Below are 13947 nucleotides of genomic sequence, written 5' to 3'. Positions count from 1 at the left end.
GTCCCATCCTTATAGAAAGCCAGTCTCTCTATAAGTGACAATTGGCCTCTAGTACGTTTTGTATAGTTCCCTCCCCAAATAATTATGAAATATATATATAAATATATAAATAAACAGAGTTAGTTCTTCATCTACTAGATTTCGTTGCCTCAAAGTTAACATAGATGGTTACCGGCCCATTTTGTATCGCCAGAGGCTTTTCATCTATGACCCTGACCATGGAATTTGAATGAAATTCAGCGAGTTGTAGCATTAATTCTTTTGTCTTCACATCACTCAGGTGGAATATCAAATACATAAAGATATCATAATTCCTTAAGCTGTACTTGGGATACATATTAACTTTAACAAACAGCTTGTGCTCCTGTTTCTATCAAGGCTCCCCCCACGCTCCTTTGTCTGCTGCTTTCTCCCAAATATCTTTTGGGGAAGTCAGTCTGAGTCCCTCAAATGGATGCAATTTAGAAATGGTCAGGAAAAGTGGAATTGGTGACTTCAAGCTCATCTTTTGTACTTACTGGGTATATAATAGCTGATACCAGGTAGACATAAGACATGTTTATTGATCCCACGTATGGGAAATTACCTTGTCACAGTAGCTGGTTCACGTGTTTTTTGTCTCACATTTCCTCAGTTGATTCCTCCGTCTCTCTTTGGAGTGTCTTTCTGTGAGCACCCTTCCTCATTTCCCCGGCTAATCGCTTTTCACATTGCTGACCTTAGGCTCCCAAGCATAAGTGACTGACACTGAAAAGTGGGGGTTTTCTCTCTGACTGATGTTGTGGAATCTGAGAGAGTTTGAAAGTCATCCTGCAGGCCAGGCACAGGTTGGAGGAAGCCTGGAGGCCGTGTGGATGCAGCCCCTGTGTCTACAGGGAAGAAGGATCACTGTAGCACTAACAAACTTCTGGGTTACCAAGCCACTGACTTGTTATGACAGGGAAGTGCTGTGTTTATGTTTAACTCAGAGCTTTGAAATGTATAGCGCAGCGCTGGCCTGAGGCTGATGGAGTGGCCCTAGTTGTTGGTGACTGTCCATCCAAAGTAGAATTTTAAGTATATTGTCAGAGTCAATCTAAGAACATAACTTACATGTACATGCATTAGAGACTAATTTAGAGATGTAAAGTGCTGTCACCACCGGGCCTTTTAAATCTTTTATTCTCAACAGCGTTTGTCAAGCCTGAATGAAAGTCTGCTGCTCTCATCAAAGCACAGGTGCGGCTGTACCCAGATTGGCGCCTTGGTGAGCAAAGTTCATCCCAGTTGAACTTTTGTGCTACATGTTACCTAATAGAAATAAGAGAAACAGCAAGTGAGGAAAGAAAAGAAAAAGTGTAAGATGGCACATGTGAGCAGTATTTTCTGTGGAAATATGATGTGTCAGAAAACAGTTATTCCCTCATGTGCATTCCACTAGTGTAAGTACTCGACTCACTCCTCAGCTTCCTTTCTTTAAGACCAACTCCTCTTCCCTCTCCAGGTTCTTTCCTCTCTGTCTAATCCTTTTTATAGAGCATTGAGATAGTCTGATGGGCCTGGAGTTGGGGGGAAGCGCTACTACTTAAAGAAAGCGCCCGAGCAAATTTGGGGCTGGTGGTAATTATTTGGGCCTCATTATGGGATCACGTTTCCCCAAGTCATTCTCTGCGGTAACCGTTACTGGATATGGGTCTGACACTGTCAATAAAGCAGGGGGAAAGATGACACGCCTTTTGTTTTGACAGGACCAAAGCAGTAATGGCTTCTGTTCGTTTGCATTTGCAAAGAGAGACGAGGCGAGGGCCTCTGAGCCAACTTTTCCAGATGCTCCGACACAGAAAGACCCTCTGCTCTGCTCCCCCTGCCACCACACGGTCCAACCTCCCTCTTATGTCAGCCTTTCATGTAAAATCTATTTAGTTTATGGTCACGAGATACAAGGATGTCTGATTGGGGCGCGTGTATCTGTGTCATCTATGGCACTGAGAGCTGGACCGCAGTGTGTGTGTAGAAGCCAGCGTTGTTTGATTATTGGTGCAGGGACGGATATGACATTTGAGAAAAAGCTCCACGCTTTGGCTTTCAGCACCGTCCTGAAGCTATCACACAGACACACACTCCTGCACCCAGCCCTGTGTAACTCACTCCCCTGAAGAACCACACAGGGACATGTTGCACCAGTGTTTATAATTTAGTTCAGTTCAGTTTTGTTGATATAGCATCAATAGCAATCCAACTTGTCTCTAGATGCTGAAATCTCTAGGGCAAACACTAAAGCCCAAGTTATGCTTCCGTGTTGACACAGCGCGAGGGGGCGTACGGACCTATTACGTCCTTGCGGACCCCCGTACGTCCTACGCAAGGGCCAGACGTGCACCTCCCAAAAATCCTCGACGCGCGTCGAGGCGATGCAACAGCAACGCAGAAGCTACGCAGCGGCATTGGCTGTGATTGGTCCGCTAACTACATCCGCTGGAGACCGCTTTTCCGGTTTCCACTCAAACACCGCCATTTTTAAAAAGTCTTCAGTTTGGTTGGTCTTTGAGAATGGACAACAGTCTCTCTGTCTCGGTGTCCATCGTTCACTGTGACTACGACAAAAGCCGGAAGGTAAATAACTATACGAGGCGAGATACGTCACAAGAGTCTCGGTCGGTCGGTCACAAAAAATCATAGCGCCCTCTACCGGTGTGGCATTGAATTGCATTTCGACACGTAAACCCCACGCAGAACCATCACGGTCTCACGACTGCGTCCAAGCAACTGCGTGGCCATTGCGTGACCATTGCGTGATCACTACGCGGAAGCATAATCCAGGCATAAGGCCTCTGTGGCTAGAAAAAGCCTTGAGCAGAACCAGCTCATATGGAGGAACCCAGCTGCTTGAGGCCAGCCTGGTAGAGACAGAGACAGAGAAAGAAGAGAAGAGAGGAGAAGAGAGCAGCAGGAGGAACAAGATGGATTCATACATACGTCTGAATAAAGTGCACATGCAGCCTATGTACATGATGCAAAGAAGACGGAGGTGGTGAAGGTTACATGAGACACTGCTAATGAATAAAAAGAATGTTTCTGTAGACTCATGCACACATATGTTCACATGCAAGCACATGCTCAGTCGCCTCTAGCAACGATGCATAGGTGCGCTCTTACTCATTACTTCACGGATGTTCAGCACACTTTCTTCTCAATGTGTTTCCCAAGAGGCTGATTGGGAATCAAAAGGTCAGTGTCTCAACCCGTCCTGTCACCTCAGGCTGCCTCCTTTCTTAAAAAAAAAAAATTAACCGCAAGAAAATACCCACACATTGGTTAGACTGTAGCAAAGGTTCACATCACGTGTTGCGCAGTAACCCGGGCAACCAGATTTTGATCTCTTCCAGCCATTACACTGGGCTTTCTTGTTCTTTTTGGCAACCACCTTTCCTGTGCTTAAAGCATCTGCCCGCATGAGCCAAGCTGAGTAAGAGAAAGCTTTGATTTAATTATTCAGGAAAAGCAAAATCTGATATAAACCTTGATATAAAAGTCAGTTATGAATCTCTGGGAGTGTAGGTGTGTGTGTGTGTGTGTGTTTGAAAGAGACAAACCAGAAATTTCACAGACAATTTTACAATATTGAATTTTATCTTAGAGTTAGACCTAACACGCAAATAAATCACTGAGTATTGCTTTGACAGTAATGTAAAGTATGTCTCTGCTAACCTTGGCAACGAAAACTGTTGCAAGCATGGTCACAGTTTGTTAAACTTCTCACCATACCTGCCGGCAATTAAGATTTTTTCCACTTGATATATATTGATATCATCTCTGTGCGTGTGGGGATGTGTGCACTGGACAGGTGTGCACACATAAATACCACCCGTTTCCTGGGTTCTGACCCACTTGTTCAGTACGTGACTCAGCCGTGCACATCTGGGCTCTCGATCGAATGAAATCTCTTTGTCTCGCTCGTTCTCTTGAAACTCTGCCATTGAAGCTGTGTGTGTTCTTGTTTTTATCAAGATGCCGGGGCCAAGCTCTTGTGGAAGCGCTGTGTGGCCGTCCTTCTGAGGCCGCACAACTTTTTGAGGGTTAAAACCTGTTAAGACCTGGTTTTAGTGTAAGGGCAACTCTGCCTTTAAAGCTGTGTGTCTGTGTGTGTCTGTGTGTGTGTGTGCGTGTGTGTGTGTGTTTGTGTGTGTGTGTGCGCCTTCAGGTTTGCATGTGACAGGGTTAATTGAATTCTTCCCTGATATGCACTAACCTGGCAGGCTTTCCAGGCCTGAGGGCTGAGCTCCATTGAAGCAGCATTTAGCTTTCCTCACTCTCGGTCTCGAGTTGTAAGATAGAGCGCTCATGTACTGAGGCACTTCTTTCGTTGCCTGCGACGCCAGACTGCTCAATTTTGGTAGCTTTTTGACCAGTAGTTCTTCAGAAGCCCTTTGACTGTATCATCTAGTAACTGAATGGTAGAGCTTGATGAGAGGTGCAAGCCCCCATTTTTTTATTTATTTTTTTTGCATCCCCCCTTTAACACACACTGACATAACCGCCTGGGCCTGGTTCCCTGCTGGCAGCAGATGAACTAGAAAGCTCTCTTGCTGATTATTGGCAGATGAAAAAAGAAGATCCGCAGGGCTAAGTGAGGGGAAAAAAAATATTATTGACTTCTCACCGCAGCTACTATTTATTTTCCCCTTTTTTTGGTCCACGTATTTGTTTTTGAGGCTGTTATATTCTTGCCTGGGAATATTTTTGGGGTAGTCTTTGATTGAGCTGCAGAGGAATGCCTTTAATCGTGGCTACAAAGGAACCGAGGGACATGTCCCCGTCAGTTTTGCAACAGATCTAGACAGATGAGGAGGAGGAGGCGGAATGGAGGAGTGAGCATTGTTAACAGTCTGTGGGGAACTGTTTGCATGCTCTGTGGTTTCTAGTCCCTGTGAAATGGAGACTCAGTGATTTGGTTTCCCAGGCCCCTTTTTCTCAAGGCCATACAAAAACCAAATGAAGACGTTTCAGTCTGTCCTGGTTGCTGTTTATAGTCCAGCGGCAGCGTGTTTCTAAGTGGTAAATGGCACCAATGGTGGCACATGGAGAGTGTTCGCAGCCATCTGATTGTAAGTGGTGTGGGCATATCTAAAATAGAAGATAATGCTTAGTCTTGTCGACGATGCAAAACATAGACACTGTGACCATTGGGGTGGTTGCCCTCAGTGCCTCAGAGAGCCAGAGGAAACTAAAAGCAGCCACTCCTTCTGAGCCTGTTTGGCTCATCTTTGGGATTATTATCTGCTTTATTAGGTATGATTGCACAGCTCCGTGCGTCGACATGTTTAATATCACAGCAAGATCCAAACATGATCAAGAATGCCTAAAGATTCAAAGAAGCGTTGTTGTTTTACAGTAAAATCTAAATTTACTCGATGAATTTTGCTTTTTCAACATTTCCCCACAAATCTATAGAAAAACAGAGCAGAGGTCATGACATCAGTGAAGTAGTGTCATTAAAGGATTTTTTTTATTTCCTTTCTTTTTCTTTGTTAAGGGCCAAGTTCAACTGTAGGCCTCTAATTTGGGCCTAGTAAATGCAGACTGGTAGAGGCAGCTGGCAGCACCACATGCAGCCCAGGCCAGGGGTTCATGCTGCCATTAAGGCGACATGCAAGTATGTGAAAACATTATTCAGGGTAGAATCCTCAGCAGTTTCTGTATGTGAGCACAGGTACACCTGTCATGTTCTGGATGTTTTCATTCAGAGGTGTAAGAGTATTTTTTTCAAACAACACAGTTGCAGTAGTTAAGGATGGTTTCATCAAGCTATTTATCCATCCATTGCTTCTCGCTAAGCTGTTCATTACTTCTGACTCAATCTCTTCACCCTTACCCTGTGTTTGGTTTGTCCATTCTGGGCTACTGTAGTATTGATTTTGACTTCTCTCTTTGTTTTCTTGCACTCTCGTCATAATGCACATTTTTTGGCATCATTTTTATCCATTACGTTGCACAGTTTCCAACCCGGTGATTGCCTCCCACCAATGCCCCCATCTCTCATTTCTGGCTTTTTCTTTTATCTCCCTGTCCCACCCTGGTTCCATAAGTCTGCTTTCTTTCTTGTCTTCTCTCTCTCTCTCTCCCTCTGACAGACATGCACCAGCCCTTTGCAGCACATTACGTCAATTCCCCTGTCCGGGGGTGCCAGCTGTTGATGTCACCCTTGGGTCTTTTTAATTTAGGGATTTCCGCTGGGTGAGATGAGGGGGAGCCCCATGACCTCAGCCCACAGCCACATAAAGGGGCCCACCGGGGCAGAACCAGGCCGGGACGGGCCCGTAACACGGTCGGGAAGGGCAGGGAAAGGCAGGGCAGGGTGGAACCGCTCCACTGGAGTGTGGGTGAGCTCAGGGACCGGGTGCTGCAGGGTGATCTGCGAACTCAAAGAAAGCCTGATCTGGGGGCACTGCACTTGACGGGTGCCCTCACTCACGTCTTGCCGGCATAGTAGTGACGCACGGGTGTTTTTCGGGTGCAGATTGCTGCCGTGCAACTCTTGGTACCCGTGACAGCATGTCTGTGACTGGCAAACACCGCTGCTATCCCTTGAGCTCTTAAATGCAGCCTTTCAGCAGCTACGAATTTCCTCCCTTTCAGAGGGGATCAAATGTTCCTACCAAAGACTATCTCTCATTCTTTCAGTCCTCCAGGCTTTGAGAGAGAGTGAACATCGCCATCCGTGTAATTGATTTCGTAGAGTGCCAGAGTTTTTCCTCTTGATATCAGCTGGTTACGGTTCAAGGAAGAAACGCCTTGATTTAACACATCAAGGCTTAAATCAAGTCCAACTGTTGTTCTCCAATGGTGTGAAAGCAGCTTTAGTGTCTCTGTCTAGACTGTCTTTTATAAGGTCGTCCCGTCTTTCTGAGTCTTGGGGTCGTACCCATGATATTTGTAAGGTGACATACCATAGGCTTGTTAGCAGAAAAATGTATCGGAAAAATTTATTCTTCCTATTATATTGTCATATTAGTAACAACTAGTCTAATAAAAGATTTAGACCTAAACTTACAAAACAAAATCTAAATCATTTCTATTTAATCCCTCGTAAATGTGAAAAAAAACATGTCCTCTGAACTCATTTTTGGATCTCTATGGATTTTCAGCTCCATCAGTTCCCAGAAACCAAAGTCATACGTGAGCGTAGAAGTGCAGTTTTTGTACTTTGCATGTGTTGATCTTCTTCTTTCTTTGTGCCACTTCTTTGTTTGCAGTACCATCCTCTGTCTCTGTGCAACACAAGCGAGGATGAACGACAAGAGAGTGACTTCATCACCATTGTCAAGCTGGAGCACAGGGTACCCCGATGTCTGCCGCTGCTCGACAAGGTATGGCTCACACAAACGAACATTCACACACAGATATGGCGCCGGCCGCTTCATGCATTTTTCCCAGTTGAGCAGTCTGAGAAACTCTCCTCCCTGTGAGCCCTTCCTCTCCCAGGCATGGCAGCACTCAGATAAACCAGATTGTCCTCTCTCCAGTACCTCTTCCGCTCTTGGATTCTCACTTTAAAGAGAAAGATTGTTTTTGAGGGAATTATTTGGCAGACGCTTAATGTTTTGTTCAGGACAGTGATCTTTCAGAATGAGGACTTGGACAGGAGGGGGTGGGCTTAGTTCAGCGCTGCTATGTAGCAAGTGGCAATGAGCCCTGGCTTTGGATGTAAGGCTTTCAAGCCCCAGCTGTCACTGGTCCGATCCCAGCCAGCCAGCCAGAACCAGACACTCAGTGTTCTCCATTTCTGCTTCCCTTTAATATGGACGCAGCCAGAGCTCCATAGATTCCACCCACAACGGTTTAGATGTATGTGTAACTTTGACAGAGTTGACCTAAATCTCCCTTGTGTTTAAGTATTCTACCATACACACTGGCTGGCATACCCTAAATTTAAAGTAGTGTGATTTAAAACTGTTGCTATTTTTTCCTCGTTTTTCAAGTGGTGACAAATTAGCAGGCAGGAGTATAGTTAGGCGACTGCCTTTTTTTAGCCTGTGTTTTCTTTTCCCCTAATTTAAAGCCATGTTTAGGAGCTGCCCGCCGCGGCGACGATGTAGAGACATTCCCACACTTTCCCGCTCCTTTCTTCCTCCTTCAGTGGGAACCAAACTGGGGAAGAGGGGTGTCACTCAAGGCAGATTCCACAAAACAGTTTTGATTAAAGCCTTAATGGCAACACTGTGTTGTCCCATAAACAAAACGCGCTCTCTCCCTCATGCAGAAGTACCCTGCGACAAAAGGCTGTTGCTTCCGAGTGCTTTCTCCGTCCCTGCAGATCTCCTTTGAAATCAGGAGAAGCGAAGGAGGGAGGAGGTGTGTGTGTGTGTGTGTGTGTGTGTAGAGGAGGGGGGGGTCTCTTGTTGTTTTGGTCGTCTGTAAAGTATGTGTTGCAATAAACTCCACTGCAGCCACCTGCATCCTCGCTTCCTCAGTGAGATTCAAAGCTTTTGGTTGTGGTGGATTTATTGGGGATTCAACATGCAGCTGTTGATGAGTTCGCGCTCGGCCTTTTGAAGAGGATGAATCAGAGGATTTGGGATGTGCGGCGCTGGGTCAGCCGTGGTCTCTGGATGGGACGTGTTTACAGTTTAGTCTGACTGTAGCCCTCCTTGTCGATCTATAGATACCCCGACAGCCACAGAGGGTTCGTGTTGCACCACATACACTCAGAATAGACCGTAAACCAAACAAAGTCGAGCTCTAAACCGTGAGGGATAAGGTTTCATTGTTGTCCTTTGTTTTTATTTTGGCTTTCATAGGCTCTTATATCCAACACTGCAGGGGGATTCCTCAGCTGATTTGCTCTGTCTGCCTCTGCCTCTTTAATACTCTTGGGGATCATTTTCACAGCATCACTGCAGCTTAGAAAACAGTTTAGTGTATCTCTCACAGTGTGTCTGCTGCATTTTTGACAGTACAGTCCATCTCAATTCATCTTCAGTTAAATATTTTTTTTATCTTGAGAACCCTCTCCTTATAAACAACTGAACAGGTGCATTAGGCCTTTAACCGTCGCCCTCTCCTGGTACATTCTCCACTACTGACGCCCTCTTCTACACTTCCACACATTTGTCTGTGATGAGCCGGGACATGAGTGCTGCTACCTAAGGGACGCACAGACTTTGAAGTCTTCAATAACAATTAAGGCTGTAAAAAAGGTTTAAAAAAGGCAACTGGACTTGTAGAGTTTTTTTGAGAAGACGTTTCACCACTCATCCGAGTATCTTCTTCAGTTCTAGGGGACTGGTGGGAAGTTTGAGGTTTAAATAGGAACTCATACTGAAACTTGCTCGTTCTGTAAACAACCGGAAACCAGTGCACCTAATATATCTGAGATTTTACTCATTGGGCCGACATCGCAGAGCTTGGATGAATGACTTACACTTAAGACCCATCTTCACAGGACAAGCGGTTACAGAAGATGATTGAATGAATGAATGAACTGGTCTTTGCCATGATAGTAAAGGATATTTGGTGGTAAATGTTATGATGCTTTTCAATGCCGTTTGGATATTTATTGTAAAAGAACAGCAGAAATCTCTTCAAATTTCACATATTTGTAACTTGTAATTTTGAAAGTTGCATTGGTATGTTACATTTGATGTTTGGTTAATGACTCCCACTTATTTCATATGTAAACCAATTTGTAGAAGCTGGCATCCACAGACTGCAGATGTTAATTATTACCCTACTTGTGTGGCTTGCTTTTTCAAAAACCTCAAGTCACAGGTATAAAAAAAAAAAAAAAAAGCCTCCACGTTGTACAGTTATTTCCCATCATTCTCTGATTCAGATGCTGCTTTCTCTTTGCAAATTCCTGACTCAAAGCCCTCCACCGCTCCAGTGGTTTTGCATCATTTCACAACACAACACAGAGGCCACGGGCTTTCTCTGCCAGCGTGCTGTGCTACAGTAGAAGCGATCAGTCTTGCCTTACTGTCTTGATGACAGTAAAGCCTTGGAAAGGTGTTCAGTCCCACAGCAACACATGACTCAACAAGAAAGGGCATCACAGCGGTGTCAGAAGGACTACTCTAAACTCCACACCAAGCTCTCTTTACTTTGAATAATCTTCCTCCCACTCAAACTTAACCCCTGTGAAACACCATGAATATGAGGCTGTTTTGTCAAAAGTACTCTTACAGTGATTGAGTCTTTGGCCCGTGTCTGTACTTGTTGAGTCTCATAGAAAGCCTCGCTTATTGATTCTGCTCCTCTCAGATGAAAAGGGTTTTGGCCTGATTGTGCAGTAATCCTGTTTTCTTTAACTAGGTTTTCTCGTGCATGTGTGTGTGGTAATTCGCATGAGTGCTTGTGTTACGGGGTCACATTATTCCAAGTGTTCTTTACTAAATTTGTTTCTTAACCTACTGGGAACACAGTGTCAGTCACAGCGGTCAAGAGGCAAACGACTCTGATAATGAGTGCCTTGTTATCAGTGTTAATTTTGACAGCAAATTTTGATTTAGTTTTAGTCATAGTCTTTTGATGAAAATATTTTAGTTTTAGTCATAATTTAGTCATCTAAATCATTTTAGTTTTAGTCTAGTTTTAGTCGGCTAAAATATGAAGTGTTAACGGTAATCCATGTTTTTTAGTTTGACTTGTATTTCTGAAGATAAAATAAAAAACATCTGTTATGGAATGGTATTAATGTTTAAATGTGCAATGCTTATTGGCATAGATTTCACTCATTCTATTTGAACAAACTGCTATGGCTAACATGCTAACATGTTGAGCTACAGCTCGTTAACGTAACCAGAGTTGCTAGTTATTGCAAATTCCTCAGTTGTATTTGCACTTGATAAACCAAAACTAGCGAGGGTTAGCCTAGAATCTAGACGCGCCCCTAGCGGCAGCAAATTACATTTGCTTCCAGGGGCAGTCTAGTTACTCTCCGTTGACTTGAGATTTCGAAAAATCCAAGATGGACCGGGCCAATCACGAGTCGGTGGGCGGGCTTAACATGATGACGACTGACCTGCGACCATAAGTTCCGTGAATTACGCGTGAATTCCCCATCCTGCTAGAACTACCAGAGCAATGGCTGCTGCTAGCGAACAACTTTCTTTCGATCGGCTTTGGCCGCCACTCTGAAAGACTTGACGTTAAGCTGAGAAAGGAACTCTCTTTTCCGTCGCTCTGACTACGTCACCTTCTTCGTTGCTCTGATTGGTTGCAGCGTTATCCTATTGCGTGGAGAGGGAGTTTGAAAGACAACTGTTTATCCCACCCCTCCGGTTGAGCCCTGTCTATGGAGAGTGCCCAGACCCTACATTTAATGTGGGTCTGGCTCGTCAGGCTAAGCGAGGGTAGCAACTCTTAAGAAACTTAAAACACTGAACAGCACACAGTAGTAGGTACCATAGACAGTCATGACATGCATTTTGGAGCTAACGAGCTAACTAGCTTACCTTCGTATGGATTTCAAGATAACTCGCTTGCAAGTGTCGCTTCAAGTTCGTTGTGTTTTTACCGGCGATAGTAGGTCCACACGGTTTGCAAAGCGTCTCGTTTTCAGTAATGGTAAACTGGAAATGAGTCCCTATATCTGGCCTCCGTTTACTCCCCAGCTGTGACATATTGCGGTGTTAATAAAAAACTTTGAGTGCATGCATGTGATGACCCTTGTAGCAGTCTACCGACCATCAATGAGCGTCTTACCGCTCTCCAGAGTTTGTTCTGATTGGTTGTCTTTCCAAGTCGTCCAGCTTCACCATCTAAAAGTGGTTCTGATTGGATTTCGTCCATGTCAAATATTTTAGTCTCGTTTTTATTCGTTGACGAAAATGTCAATAAATTTTGTCATAGTTTTAGTCTTTGAGCATTTCTTATTTAGTTATTGTCTCGTTTTCGTCAGAGAAAAAAAGGTCGTTGACTAAAACTATGACGAAAATTTTTCGTCAACGAAATTATCACTGCTTGTTATTGTACTGCATGCAAAATAACTGGCCTAAAACAAGATGATAGGCATCAAGCTAATGGTGCTATTTGTCCAAAATGATGTAGTTTCTTTAGTTTAGCCCTTCATTTTACACTGTACAAACTACCAGGTTAAAATTATGATATACGACTCTATTTTGTATCCTAACAATTGTTAATATCTAAGGTTTGCTTGCTAACCCTCTAAAAGTGGCAGTTTCAAACATTTCAGTTGATTTGGTGACGACTGTAGTTACTGGCGATCACGGTAGTTGATGCAAATTGTCCTTTTGTCTTTACTCTGTGAGCAGCTGTGATTTTCTTTTGCGCACGGCATGAATCTGCAAACAGCAGAAAACAGTGAACTGAGTCGGTTACCTTGTTGACAAGCTGGAGGCGTGCAGCCTGTCGTCTGCAGCTCTTCATCCAGCAGCTCACTGGGGCTGCTCCTTCTTATAAAAAAAACAAAAAAACGTCTTGATTTATAGATGCATATTTGATTATTGCTTCCTGTGGCTACTTCATAATAAAAGTCAACTTGCCAGCCTTTGACAGATAGATACTGATTACCTTTTTAACATTCTGCATTCATATCCAAATATCTGTCATATCAGATATGATTAAGTTACATTAGGAGTAATTTAATATAGCATTTCTTCAGGACGTCATGTAGGTAGGTCATAGGTCCAGTCAGCACTGTGTTACATCATTTACCTCAATAAATAGTAAGTTAACATTCATTTAAAAGTCTTCAAGATTGCTACTGTCAAAGTGATAATGTCAGCATTGTTGTTTTGACCATGGACGTTAGCCATATACAGACAAGCAGTGTATAACCCAACTTGACCATTTTTACTAGTGACCCTGGTGCATTTTTAATCATCCAACGTTTTGTAAATGTGCCTGCAATGCTTTTCACTATATTAATATTGTCGACTTATAATGCAGCCGGTCTCTGCATGTAATCACATTAATCATATTAAACAGTATGATGTGAATAGAGCATAGGTTGAAAGCTAACAGAGCCACTAGCCCTAGCCCACTTTTAGTTCGCAAATCAAAGTCATGTTATTTTCGTGACTAGACTTGCCATAGTGCACCTGTGGCCCACTTGGAAACACACTTTGAATTAGAAAGAATATATTATCACAGATTATATTTGGGAGAGTTAGAGGTTTGACAGTCATGACCAATCACATTCAATACTTCTATACCTTTTAAATACAAGACAGTCCCCGTCATGACGCACTGACTGTTTGGGAATCCTACAGTCCTATAATCCTATAAGTTTCTGAGTGGGGCATTCAGTGTTTCAACAGAACAAAGATACACAGCAGCCAAAATATATCATCACGGGCTGGTGATGCCTGTTGTTGATGCCATTATTTGTGGGCATGTTGAAAATCACGTTGTCATAATGGTTTGATGCATAATTGTGCACAGTTTTATTTGTCCTTGTAATGATTCATACAGTATCTATATCTCCAGTTCAGTCCCACATATATGTGTAAGATTAAAGTTAAAATTCGTCCTACGTTTATGCATGCTGGATTTTAATATATTTTTCAAGTTTCTGTTAGATTTTGGTTTTCCATGCAAAAATAACGACATTCAGTCTGTTTAAAACATCTGCCTGCTATCTTCATATTACGACAGATCATATGACCTTCATCCTTGTAATGATAATTAATTTTTTTTTTTCTCTCTGGGAACACAACTACAAAAGTTAGTCTGAACAATCTCTGTCGTGTCATGTTGGCGATCGCAGCAACATGTCTCCCTCCAGGCGACACTTAAGAAGACTTTAAAAAGAAGGTGATTTGTGCGGCCGTTTCCCTGGTGACCTGCTGTTTTGGAAGGAGACATCAGGGAAGGATTGGTAGGAATGGATGGATCCTGAGGGAGTTATGAACAAAGAGAGAAGTTTTAATTGATCTATAATTTTTCATGGGATGCTTTCAGTGTGTCAGTATCCAGCTTACTTGTTGGTTTGCTGCCTAAACTGCA

The 13947-nt window shown here is 43.5% G+C and overlaps 1 protein-coding gene across 1 annotated transcript in view; it reads left to right on the top strand.

Annotated features, from left to right (window-relative positions):
* rnf43 (ring finger protein 43) overlaps nucleotides 1–13947 on the top strand; it is an 81724-nt gene that overhangs the window by 40319 nt on the left and 27458 nt on the right. Inside the window, exon 2 of the mRNA XM_084565332.1 lies at nucleotides 7233–7346. Coding sequence (XP_084421458.1) covers nucleotides 7233–7346 — 114 coding nt within the window. The remainder of the gene's footprint in view (nucleotides 1–7232; nucleotides 7347–13947) is intronic.

This window comes from Chelon labrosus (assembly GCF_963514085.1).
Source record: "Chelon labrosus genome assembly, chromosome: 17".
NCBI classification, from domain to species: domain Eukaryota; kingdom Metazoa; phylum Chordata; class Actinopteri; order Mugiliformes; family Mugilidae; genus Chelon; species Chelon labrosus.
Note: the sequence above shows the minus strand (reverse complement) of the source record. Positions and strands in the feature narration are given on the sequence as shown.